This window comes from Vidua chalybeata, chromosome 21, assembly GCF_026979565.1.
Source record: "Vidua chalybeata isolate OUT-0048 chromosome 21, bVidCha1 merged haplotype, whole genome shotgun sequence".
In the NCBI taxonomy this organism is placed as follows: domain Eukaryota; kingdom Metazoa; phylum Chordata; class Aves; order Passeriformes; family Viduidae; genus Vidua; species Vidua chalybeata.
Genome location: NC_071550.1, coordinates 9,956,303 through 9,969,012, shown reverse-complemented (window position 1 = coordinate 9,969,012; position 12,710 = coordinate 9,956,303). Strand labels below are relative to the sequence as shown.

General features: G+C 51.9%; 1 protein-coding gene across 1 annotated transcript; it reads left to right on the top strand.

Moving 5' to 3' along the window:
- The first annotated feature begins 2,543 nt into the window (after nt 1-2,543).
- Nucleotides 2,544-12,615, top strand: ZMYND19 (zinc finger MYND-type containing 19). The gene is made up of 6 exons (XM_053962258.1): nt 2,544-2,659; nt 2,970-3,029; nt 4,392-4,498; nt 9,373-9,513; nt 10,396-10,576; nt 11,919-12,615. Exons 1-6 carry the CDS (start codon nt 2,609-2,611, stop codon nt 12,060-12,062), a joined length of 684 nt encoding a protein of 227 aa, XP_053818233.1. The 5' UTR covers nt 2,544-2,608; the 3' UTR covers nt 12,063-12,615.
- The last annotated feature ends 95 nt before the right edge of the window (nt 12,616-12,710 follow it).

The window sequence follows — 12,710 nt, the reverse complement described above, 5'->3', positions numbered from 1 at the left end:
AAAAACCACATTTTTATCAAATCCATGACGCTAGGCAGACACCCATTGTCCAGGACATGTCACTGTGTCCCTGTCAGTGTGGAGGGGAGCTGCACCTTCCTCACTCTTAAAGCAAAACTGAGCGAAGCCTGACCCCTGGGTATTCCCAGCCATGAGAATCCCACAAGCTCAGGGATGTGTCTGTTCCTGCCTGGTGTGGTTGTGCCTTAGGCAGCTCTGCCCAGGCTCCAGGCCTGTGCTGGCCCCTTTCCCTGTCCCCAGCTCCACGTGCAGCTGATGGAGTCAAAACCAGGAGAGTTTGTGGCTCTCACTTTAATCCGTTTCTTCCCAGCTGATTGTAGGGCCTTCTTCTGCGGCAGCCAGGAAAAGAACAAATACAGCTGAAATTCCAGGGATTTGCCATGCTGAGGGAATGGCTGGAGATCAGGGAAAGGTTCTTCCCCCAGAGGGTGCTGGCACTGCCCAGGCTCCCCAGGGAATGGGCACGGCCCCGAGGCTGCCAGAGCTCCAGGAGCGTTTGGCCAGCGCTGCCAGGGATGCCCGGGGTGGGGTTGGTGGGGGGTCTGGGCAGGGACAGGGGTGGGGCTGGATGATCCTGGTGGGTCCCTTACAGCTGAGGATATTCCAGGATTCTCTTTGGTTCCTTTGTTGGCATTGACCATGTTACCATGTTTCAAGCTGGGAGGAATTTGGATGCTCTTGGAATAGGTCAGGTGTGGCTCCTCGTGCTCTGAAACCTGCCCAATCCCCATCTCTCCAAGGCTTCCTGTGGCATAAATTCTGAAAAAGTACAGGGGAAGAAAACCTTTGTGTGATGAGTGGCCACAGGCTGAGGGGGCTGCAGAGAGCTGCTGGGATCTCCATCCTCACCCCAGGCCAGGCTGGCTGCGATGCCAGGGGAGGGTTGGGTCCGTCCAGCTGCGGTTTTGCAGGGGTTCCACAACAAAGCTGCACAAATGCCTGTGGTGCCTGAGGCAGGGCAGCCTGGCAGAGGCTGCAGCCCCTTTCAGCAGCAGCTCTGCTTTAAACTCTTTGTGCTCCTGGTGTTGGAAATCTAGTCTGGTGTGAGCCCCAAGTCTCAGGAGCTGCTCAGCCTCGTGTTGTCAGGGCTGTCCTGTGTGGGTTTCCCTCCACTTGGCAGTGCTGGAAACAGTTGGGAAAATGATTCCTTTTCCTTACTGGGAGTTCTCCCGGGACAGGACCTGTAACTTCCCTTTCCCATGCTGCCTGAGGGCACGTGCTCTGGTAGGAGCCAAGCAGTGCTTGGAAGGAGGGTTTGCCCTGCCAATAATTAATATTTCCCAAATCATGCTTCTTCAAAAGGAAGCAGAGGGTTCCAAAGACATTTACCTCCATAAATGTCACATTTAAACTCATCTTCCTAATTTATTATTTAATTTAGTATCTTTATTAATGACATAGATGAAGGGATCAAGTGCAACCTCAGCAGTCTGGCAGGTGACGCCAAGCTGAGGGTGCAGTGACAGATCTGAGGGATCTGATGCCATCCAGAGGGACCTGGACACGCTGGAGCAGTGGCCCATGGGAACCTCATGAGGTTTAACCGGGCTAAGTGCAACTAAGGGGCAACTCCCGGAATCAATCCAGGCTGGGGATAAGCAGATGGAACAGCCCCGGGAGAGGGATCGCACAAATCTTTAGGGTTTTTTTTGAGGGAATGAAGATGCAGAGGATACCCTGGGTTGAAATCTCAACCAAAACATTGCTGGGACTCCCTCACAGATCCTGAAGTAACCCCCAGTGCTGGAATGGCTGGAAGCTCTGGCAGTAACTGCCCTGGTGGGGAGTCTCTTGGGCGACCCCACAAGAGCCCTGTGGCGGCTCTGTGCTGTCCCAGCTGGGCCTGGCTGCTGTCCCAAGGCAGGGCACAGCCAGCTGGGGCCCCGCAGCAAACCCAGCGCGGCTCTGGCTGCACGGGGAGGGACTGCCGGGGTGTCCCGGGCAGGGCCGGAGTTGGACCCCGTGATCCCGGTGGCCTCTGCAGCTCCGGACCCTCTGATCCCTGCCCGATCCGGCCGGGACACGGCTCCCCCCGCACGGCTGGTCGGGGCTGCGCGGGGTGGCCGGGCCGCGGAGCGCCCGAGAGCCGGCGCATCCACGCGGCGCCACGTGCCACCGGCTAGCGAGCCCGGGGCTCCCGGGCGCGTCCCTGTCCCCTTCCCGGGGTCCCCAGGGGTGTCCCCGGCCCTGTCGCCGTTCCTGGTGTCCCCGTTCGGCCCCCGGGGGGGGCGCGGTCCCTTTAAGCGCGGCCGCGCCCCCGCTGCCGCCGGCACGAAGCTTCCCGCGAACGTGACGTCACCGCCCGCGCCTCCCGCGCCCGCGCCCGCGCGCGGGGCCTCGTCCCACGTGACCCGAGCCGCGGCGCGCGGCGCGCACATTGGCCGCGGCGGCAGCGTTCGCGGGAGTGACGCGAGAGCGGCGCGGGCTTCCATTGGTCTGCCGGGCGCAGGTGGGCGTTGGCGCGGGCCGCCATTGGCCGAGGGGCGGCGGGGGGCGGTGGCGCGGCGGCCCCGCCCCCCGGGTGTGCGCGAGGCGGCGGCGCGTGGCAGCGGCGCGGGGCGAGCGGCGGCCCCGGCCCGGCCCCGCCATGACCGACTTCAAGCTGGGCATCGTCCGGCTCGGCCGGGTGGCCGGCAAGGTGAGCGCGGGGCGCCGGCGGGCGCGGCGGCCCTGGCTCGGCCGCGCCGGGCGGGGCGGGGGGCGGCGGGGCCGGGGCGAGGGGTCCGAACGGGCGGAGGGCAGCGGGCGGGCCGGCCGGCCGGTGCTGTCGGGCGGGGAGGGCGGTGCTGTGCCGGGCCGTGCTGTGCATTACCGGCCCTTACCGAGCCCCTGGGGCCACGCCGAGGCCACACTGAGGCCGTGCCGGGGCCTTTCGGGGCCGTGCCGTGCAGTCCCGGGCCGTGCCGGGGCCGGGCGGCCGCGCTGACGGCGCTCTCGCTGTGTTCCAGACCAAGTACACGCTGATCGACGAGCAGGACATCCCGCTGGTGGAGAGCTACTCCTTCGAGGTGAGGCCCCCGCCCGCTGCCCGCGCTTCCCTCGCGGTACTTTCCCGGGTTTTGTGACTCCCCTCCCCGCCCGGGGCTGCCCCGGGGCCGGCGGTGCTCGGGCTCCCGCTGGAGGTGCGGCTCTTGGCTCTCCTCGTGCCTTGCTCCAGCCCAGCAGCTCGTGGAAGTGCTGTGCCTGCAACTCCCCTGGCTGGCGGAAAAAGAACCCGTTTTAACTTACTGAAGTCCCAGCGTGTGGGCTTCCAAGCAGGAAAAGTTCTGGGTTTTCCTTTTTTTTTTTTTTTTTTTTTTTCCAATTAGATGAACGTTGTTTTGAAACATTTATTTGCTAACTTATTTAGTAGTGTTTTTATTTTCATACTGTTTGTATGCTTTTGGTGAACTGATAATTTATCGTCCCGTGGTTTGGTGAACATTAAAAATGTTTACTCTGCACTTAGTCTTGGATGAGGAAAACTTGTATTATTATAACTGATTATGGGACCAGAACAAAGTGTTTCCTCTTCACATTCACTGGAAGAGGGCAAGTGGGTCCTAAAAAAGCTTTGAAAGTGAAAGGCAATGATTACAAAATCTTCAGCAAATAAGGGTTTTTTTGGAGGAGGGACCATCATCTGCTGAATTTCTGCAGTGCCGTGGATGCTTTGGGGCTGCTCTTAGGGATTTTAGGATTTTGGGCAGTGCTGCTGCCAGAACACTCCCTTGTTTGTCCATTCCTCCCCTCTGGCAGCCACTGGGAGTTTCTGTCACTGTGGTGGTAACACACCCTGACTGTCCCAAATGTATCAAGTTCTTCCTGTGCTTTGAGAGCTCTGAACACCATTGTGGAGTGCTGGAAAAATAGCAGGAAAAATTGTAAATGCAGGAAAAATGACTCTCCCAGCGATGTGGGTGTAGGGGCAGTGCTGGAAGCAAAGCCCTGGTGGCTGCCCAGGGACAGAGTGTGGATCCTGCTGTGAATCCCCACAGCTGCATTCCTGCTGTTCTTTATCCAGGCAGCCCCCCAGCTCCCCCGTGCCCTTTCCCAGCTGGGCTCCACAGGGTCCATCCACAGCACAGCCCCCAGGGACCCCCTTCTTGGGGGGATGGAGGTGCCCTTTGGCATTCAGCATCCAGAGGTGCCAACAGCTGGCTCAGGGAGCTCTCACAGGAGTGCTGGGAGCACAGAGCAACTCTGAGGGGACAGGCCAGGCTGGTTGGGTCCCTCTGGGAGTTTGGGACAACTCAAATCCCAGTGAGCTCAAGGGACCTGCAGGGGCAAGTGTGAAATGTGAGGTTCATCCCCCAAATGTGGGGTCCATCCCAGTGGAGCAGGTGCTGTGTGCCCCATGGGTGCTCTCAAGGCCTTTCCCTTCCCTCTAGGCTCGGATGGAGGTGGATGCTGATGGAAACGGTGCTAAAATCTTCGCTTACGCCTTCGACAAGAACCGGGGCCGGGGCTCAGGCCGCCTCCTGCACGAGCTGCTCTGGTGGGTACTGGAGGCAGTGGAAAACCAAGGGTTCAGTTTGCTGCCCCAGCTTGTGTGGGGTGATCTCTGTTGCTGTAGTAGCCCAAGTCCCCTCAGGAGAGTGGCAAACCCAGCACGGGGTGCCCACAGGGCTTTGCTTTGCAGGGTCCTTACATGGCACAGCCTGTGGAACATTCCAGGCAGGGAAAGCAGAGACAGGTTCATGGACACCCTGTTTACACCTGAGAAATGCTGCCCAAACTTCAGCTGGGGAAGAACGGGACCTGCACCATTTAACAGGGGGAGACAAACCTTTGGAGATTTGTTGTGGGGCTTTTTGTCCGCTGAGAACTGGACAGAGCACTGGAGAGAGGGAACTCTGACTTAAAACTTTGAGGTGTTTTTTATGGCTTTCTGCAAAACTGCCTGAGGTGCTGCTGCTGATGGCTCATATCAGCTGCTGCATCTTATTTTCAATACTCTACAAATCCTTGAAATCCTTCATAGGGTTAACATTACATTAAGTTTTAGGGGCAAATTTCCTCATTTGTGAGAGCAGCTCACCCTCTGAACTCATCTGTTACTCCTTCGAAATGTTGATGGGTTTGTACAAAAGGTGGGATCTGCTGAAGAAATCTTTTATTTCTTTTAAAAGCCTTTTTGGAAAAATTAAGCATATTTTCTATTCAGTTCCACATCCTTGGAAGTCACAGTGCCCAGGATGCCCTTTATCTTTCCAGGTTACCTTTTATCCCCTAGAACCAGGCTTTGCACAGGAGGAAGGAGACAGAAAGAATATAAGATTATTATTTCTAGTCTGCTTATTAAATATGGATTTTAACCTGCATCTGTTAATATTTAATCTTATTGCACATAGAACTTGTTGAAATTATGAAATTGGTTGCAATATGTGGAGCAAATCACTGACAGCTGCTGCTAACTGTGAACCTCAGACAGTCATAATTATTATCTGTAAGTAGCATTAAACAGCACCTGAAAATTATTCAGGTCAATTGTTGGAGGCTGTGCAAATGACAACCCAGCTATTTGTTTATGACACAGCCCAGCCATTGCCTCTCCTAGCTTGTTTTACTCAAATTAGGAAGTCATTTGAGCATATTCAGTTAGGAAATTCAAATTGTGTCACTTGAGCATGGGCTGTGGTTAAAAAGAAGAGATTGTGTGTAATGGGGATTTTGGAGAGGCACAGAGAGGGGTGTCAGCTGCCAGGCAAGAAGAGCTGCAGTTCTGAAGTTGCAGTCAGATTTCTGGACTAGAAGATATAAAATATCTCTGCTGTTCCTGTGAGTTCCATTTGGACCTGAAGATGTTGGTGTTGCTGATCTTTAGTTGCAGCTCAAACATTGCAGGTCAGAGGCTGAGTCTCTGCAGGGGCTCTGAAGATTCTGTCCCTCCTGAGCAGAGCAATTCTGGGGCTGCTCTGAGCACAAAGCAGGACTGGAGAGAGGTGTCAGGTCCTTCCCTTGTTGAGGGGCAGTGCTGGAGGTTTGGAGCCTGTAAGAGTCAGGGGAGCTGGGCAGAGCCAGGCAGTGATTGCACTTCCCAGGGCCAGCCTGACTCCTTGGATGAATGAAAACCAAAGAACGTGGATTACTGCAGGTGTAGGTGTGTAATTCAGTTGTTCTCTGCACATGAACCCCCAAAATCATGAAAAACCAGCCCAATTGTGTGCCTCTGGTTGAAGGTACAGTGAGTAATATGTGGTAGATGCAAGTAAAGCAGATTTTTAATTTTTTTTTTCTTTTCTAGTTAAGCAGGTATCTTTGTTCACATCCTGAGGCCCTTGGGATAGGAATCCTGGAGCTGCTGGAGCTGCAGCAGTGACAGGGACCTTCTCCCAGAGCCCTCCTGCTGCCCTATGCAGAGGCAACTGTGGGATCAAAAGGCATCCAAAGAGCTGAAAATTCCCCACGTGAGCTGCAAAAATTCTTATGGGGAGAACTTCCTGATGGTTCTTCAGCCTCTCTGCTGCTTGCTGTGATTTCCACACAGAGTTTTGGCTCCCCCAAAGCAGGGTTTGGGTGTCTCTGCAGAAGTCTTATCCCCTCATCAGTTCCCTGTGGAGCAATCCCAGCTCTGTGTTCTGCTGGGTGTAGAGATGTTCCCTGAGGAACAGCAGCAGCAGGGGATTAGTCATAAGTAGCACCAACTGCATGTTCAAAAAGACATCCAGGACCTGATTTCTGGGAGTTTTTGAGGGTTTTTTTTTAGAGCACTTGCCATCTCACTGCCTGTAACGGGCTCAGTTCTGGTTCCTGGTGCTTGCAATTGCTGTGTCTGCACTTGTATTCCAGTCCTGGGCTCTGAGCTGCTGAAATACCAAAAGAGCAGAATCCACATGATTCCCTGAAAATCTTGGGGGAGGGGTTTTGCCTGGCATCTTGCAGGAGCTCAGGAGTGCACGGGGAGGCACAAGCTCCAGCTCTGCAGGAGTTTTGGCTGCATTACTGAGGCTGTTCACAAGGCAGGTTCTCCACAGCCTGTCCTCACTGCTCAGTTGGGATGAGCTGGGATGGTCAAAGAGAGGTCTGGGGAGGGGAGTGCAGTGCTCCTGTGTTCAGAGCTTTCTTCTTGATGTGTGGAGAGAAGGGACCAGCCTGAATTTGGCCTGACCAATTCTGGCACCTCAGTGCAGTGGTGTTTAACACTGGCTGCTCACCAGCAAGGCCCAACTTCCACCTTTATTTAGGCTTTTGTCACTTGAGGCCTCAGAAGAGCTGGCAGTGATGTAGATAAATGTGGTTTCATTCAAGGAGATAAAGAGTGGCTCAGTGTGGGAGGGGATTGGTCAGAATTTGCTTTTTGGGGTGTTGGGTGCAGATCTGGGCTGTGGAGGAGCAGGGGTGGGTATGTGCCACTCTGCTGTGACATCCCAGTGTCAGGGACAATCTCTCATAATCCTTTTTCCTTCCCCAACTCCAGCAGTTTCTAAACTCTCATCTAATAAAATCAGAAATATTTCTGAACTTAGTCTTGGAATCCCCTTCCCTTTCCTCCCTGCACAGTCTGCTCTTGCTCTGAACTTCTTTCTCCTCCTCCCAGATTCCTGTCTCCTATCTGTCCCATCTCTCCAGCTGGCACTTTGTCCTAGGCACATTCTAAGAACCTTAACTCCTTCCCTGTCTCCATCTCTGACTGATGCTCACCTCCAGCAGTTCACCACCTCTGGGTTCCCACTTGGAGCCCTCAGGACTCCTGATTCCCTTTGCCAGACCCTCTGCTGCCCTTCAACAACTCAAAAGTAGTTACTGTAATGGCTTCCCAGTGCCAGAGGGCAGGGATGGATGGGATGCTGGGAAGGAACTGTTCCCTGGGAGGGTGGGGAAGCCCTGGAAGTGGCCCAGGATCCCTGGAAGTGTCCAAGGCCAGGCTGGATAGGGTTTGGAGCAGCCTGGGTAGTGGAAAGTGTCCCTGCCCATGGCAGGGAATGAGCTGAATTTTAAAGTCCCTTCCAACCCAAGTCAAGCTGGGATTCCTCCTTTAGGGCACTTCAGCAGACTCCTTGCCACAGTTTGTTTGCTTTAATGTGTGTAGTTTGGTTTCTTTTTTTTAATGTGTATAGTTTGGTTTCTTTCCCAGAAGAAGGATTTTATTAGTTCTACCTTCAAGGGGAAGAACTTTTCCCTGTTCCATGGAGACCCAGCAGACTCCCTGGCTCTGTTCTCATGCAGGGGAATTCTCACAGGAATTACCTGCTGGGAGCTGGAGCACAGTCTGTGTGTAGGTGCTGCTTGTAGGCTCTCCAAGGGGATTCTCCTCATTAAATTCTACAAGGTTTTGGGACATGTGTAAAGTGCAAGAGTTTTTCTTACCCCCAGGGTATATAACTTACACATATCTGGATGGATTTTGACCAAGTATACAAAATACTACGTTTTTCATTGTAAGTCGTGTTGAAATGAGCTTCCTGTAATGCTGAGCTTTATAAAGGTTAAAAAAAGTGGGAATTTTTAAACTCGGGCAAATATCTCTTTCAAAATTAAAATAACTGAGCTGAAATGTTCAGTGAAGGCTGAGCTGTCCAGGCTGGGTTTGTGGGAAGCTGCTGGGGGGTCTCCATCCTTGTTCTCCTGTGCTGGGAGGTTCCTCATGGCAGAACAGTCACAGGGACACAGCCTTCTGTCCAAGCCTTGCATTTCAGCTGGGATGGGGATTCCTGCAAGAAGTGATACCAAAACTTGTCCAGGCATGAGGGAGTTTGACAGTGAACTTGATACTTGATGAAACAGAGAGAGGAGAGGTGAAAAGAAGGGGGAAGGGGAAATGGAAGCTCTTAGAAGGCAGTAGGGAAGAGTCTCCCTGCAGCCATCCTGGCTTAGTCCTGCTTTGGGTTTTGGGCAAGTTTCAGGTGTCTCTTGGTCAATTGTGGAGTCATTTCAGACTTTCAGTGTGTTACACACAATTAGAGTCTAAAAAGCATTTGCATACTCAGTGAAACCTCTGTCCTGTTGCTGTTCAGAGATGTTTCTTCATAAATAATAAGCCCTGTGACACCACACCAGTGCCAAACTTGCACAAATGTGTCTGATAGAATTTCCTATGGAAATAATAAACCAGTATTGGCACCTTCCAAGGAACACTATAATTCCATGGATCGTTAGCAGTAACTGGAGGAGTAGACTCTGGAACTAAGCAACATGCTTAAACTTACTCTATGCTCTGTCTTTTGATTAAACTAATTTATAATTGAAACCACCTGCTGGAAAAAGGCACTTTCTCCTGGTAGTTGCCCTGTCCGAAGTAGCCACTGAAGTCTGTTTGCAGCCCAGTGCCAGCAGGTCCCAACTCACATTGCCTCTGGAATTGCTGGGATCCTTTGTTCTTTAGCTATTCCTGTTCTCCACTGACCCTCAGGTTGGTTTTGTGTCCTGCAGGGAGAGGCACCGAGGAGGGATTGCTCCTGGCTTTCAGGTGGTGCATCTGAACTCGGTGACCGTGGACAACCGCCTGGACAATCTGCGCCTCGTCCCCTGGGGCTGGAAGCCCAAGGCTGAAGACATCTCTAGCAAACAAAGGTATGGCAGCACCTGGCAGGGGGGATGAACATCTCTTCAAATGTTGTCTCATTCCTTTAGTGATTTTTGCCTTGGCAGAGCCTTTTTGATTAAACCTTGGACGCTTTACACATCACTCTGTCCTGGCTTCCTCACCTGGGGCACAGTCTGTGCTCATGTCCCACCCATCTCGCCCTCAGGGTTGTGCCAGGTGGAGCAGGAAGCCTCTGTGCCCTCCCAGCTGGGCAGAGGCTCAGGGAAATCTGCACATCTCACTGCCTTCTGCCCCTCAGGCACTGAAATTCCAGTGGGAACTGGGAGCTGGAGAACGCTCATGATGGAAATTGTGAGTTCTGGGCTCAGCTTCCAGCACCTCCCACCAGCAGCTCGTGGGAGCTTCCCACGGGCTGGGTTTCACTGATGCCACTCAGCACATCAAACTCTTTGTGCCAGGACGGATCTGGATAATCAGTGATGGGACAGTGGGAGACCCACAGACTTCACACTCCTGAAACACTTGCAGCAGCAGCTTTAAGATTGGGGTGTTTAGAGCTGATTAAACTGATTTGGAGAAGCTGTAGTGAATTACAAATGCTCTACATGATTTTGGGGGTTCAAGAACAAGAAACAGACGTCATGCCAGAAATTAAGTTTGACTTGGTATGAATAATTTTGCACAGAATTTAACTTTGCTCAATGTAAATTTTTCTTGATTGATACCTTTGAACTTCTGGGGTTTGCACTTAGGCTAAAATAACCTTCAAAATATCCAATATATGAGCAGTATGTGCAGTCTGAGGCTAAATGCAATGTTAACCTTATTAATAAATAAATTTAGAATCAGTGTCTCTGTATGATTATTATGAATTGACGTACCAAACTTGTACTTGTTTTTTTTTCCAGGGAACAAAGTCTGTACTGGCTGGCAATCCAACAGCTTCCTACAGACCCCATAGAAGAGCAGTTTCCTGTCCTGAATGTAACCAGATATTACAATGCTAATGGGGATGTTGTGGAGGAGGAAGAGAACTCCTGCACTTACTATGAATGTCACTACCCTCCCTGCACAATGATTGAAAAACAGGTGGGTTCAGAGAGCTGGGAGTGAGCATGGAATGCCTTGGGCTAATGGTGTGTCTAGGGATTTATTTGTTATTTAAAATGTAGAACTTTATATGAGCCATTCAGTGGCTAAAAGCAGTGATTTTCTTCCACTCAGGTTTTCTTTGGCCTGAAGCTCCAGCCCCTGTGATAATTTTCAGTTGGAGGGAATGTGGGTTTGAGTTGGAGCAGTGGAGGTTACTGGGCTGCTGGGAGGAGGGTGATTTCTGCAGAGTGCTCAAAAAGCCAGGTGGGAGCTTTCCTGCAGGGAGCAGAGCCGGGATGAGTGAGCAGCTGTGTGAGGCAGCAGGAAGCATTGTAGGAGGTTTTGGATGGTCATGGAATCAAAAAATAACCTGGTTACCATTTCCTGAGGTGAAGGTGAATTGCAGTGGCCTTCATTCAGGGGAGAGCTGGGAGGAAAAGTTCTGCTGGAGGAAGATAAGGCAACATAAGGAGTGAGAGAATGAGCTGTGCAAGGGCTGTGCCTCTTGTCACACAGATGCCTTATCTATAAACAAGGGCTTTTCTTGTGATAGCAGATGCTGAGTAGGCAAAACCCATTGTGTTCCACTTTCTGCTTTGGGGAAGAGAACATTTGCAAAAATGATCTTAAATTCCCTGTATTTGGAGCAGAGGCAGCTCTACCTTTTATTTGGGTCTGTGCCCAAAAGCTCCGTGGATAACAGTAACTTTGGCAATGGCTGAGCTTGTGCAGCCCTCCTGATAATTTCTGAATTTCAGGTGTTTGTAGTTGAAAATAGAACTTAGGTTGACAAAACAGCAGCATTGTGACAACAAATGTGTAATGCTCTTATATTTTGTCTATTAAGCTCTTTTTTACAAGAGCAAATGTACAGCCTCAGAAATTGCTTCAAACCCTTCTGGTTCTCTGAAACTCGTGGGGTGTTTGTGTTTCATAGAATCCCAGAATCCCAGACTGGTTTGGGTTGGGACTTCACAATTCATCTCATTCCATGGGCAGGGACACCTTCCATTATCCCAGGCTGCTCCAAGCCCTCTCCAGCCTGGTCTTGGACACTTCCAGGGTTCCAGGGTCAGTCACAGCTTCTCTGGGCACCCTGTGCCTGGGCCTCCCAGGAAGAATTTCTTCCCAATAGCCCTCTAACCCTGCTCTCCTTCAGCTTCAGGCTGTTCAGCCTTGTCCTGTCACCTGTTTGTGACAGGCGTGGAAGACCTGATCATGAAGCTCCTTGGGAATGCTGTTGGGTCTTCCTGGGAAAGCTGCTGGGGTGTTCCCTGGGAGTGGTGCTGAGGTTCTCCTGGCACTGAGCAGCCCCTCTAACGCCACCTTTTGTTCCCAGTTACGTGAATTCAACATCTGTGGCCGCTGCCAGGTGGCGCGGTACTGCGGCTCGCAGTGCCAGCAGAAGGACTGGCCTGCCCACAAGAAACACTGTCGGGAGAAGAAAAGGACCTTCCAGCAGGAGCTCGGGCCAGAGCGGTGACCGGGTGGCAGAGGCCTCTCAGCAGCAGGATTCCTTCCCAAAGGCATTGGACTCTTGCTTTTGCACAGTATGACAGACTGCTTATCAAAGCCAGAGGCACTGAAGAAAAACCCTGTGATGCTTGAGCAGAATGGCTGACTGGACTAAGCCAGCTCTGACTGGTGCTGTGGAAAGGGATCGGGTCTGCCCTTCCAGTATTATATTCTCAAGCAAAAAGACTACTGTGGAGCTCCAGGCAGGAAGCTTCTCATTATTTATATGTTAATACGTTTGTAAACTCATGTACAGTTTTTGTTAGGAATTCTTGATAGCACTCATTAACTGTAATGTTCAGATGAGAACATGTTGTTGGCCTAAAAGTTTAAAAAAAAAAAAAGAAAAAAAGTCATGTAGCAAAAGCTTTTCCTCCCATGTGGCAGAAGTGTCTGTGGCAGTGCCAAGGCCATGGGGCAGGCTCTGGCATCAGCACTTCATCTGGAGAACTCTGCATGGAAGCTCTATTTAAAAAAAATGCAAACAAAAAAAGAGCAAACAAAGTAAAGGTTGGAATGAATCCATGTCTGCTCTCTGGCTTTTTCCCCTTCCCTTCCAGCTGCCTTCAGAGCTCAGGCACCCCTGGCTGCTGGCAGTCCCTGCAGGGCAGGAGCA

Excerpts from the sequence above, each read along its gene's own strand:
- ZMYND19 (XM_053962258.1), top strand. The coding sequence starts at position 2,609 with ATGACCGACTTCAAGCTGGGCATCGTCCGGCTCGGCCGGGTGGCCGGC. Across the intron at positions 2,660-2,969 it reads TCGGCCGGGTGGCCGGCAAG|ACCAAGTACACGCTGATCGA; the intron begins GTGAGCGCGGGG and ends GCTGTGTTCCAG. Across the intron at positions 3,030-4,391 it reads TGGAGAGCTACTCCTTCGAG|GCTCGGATGGAGGTGGATGC; the intron begins GTGAGGCCCCCG and ends CCTTCCCTCTAG.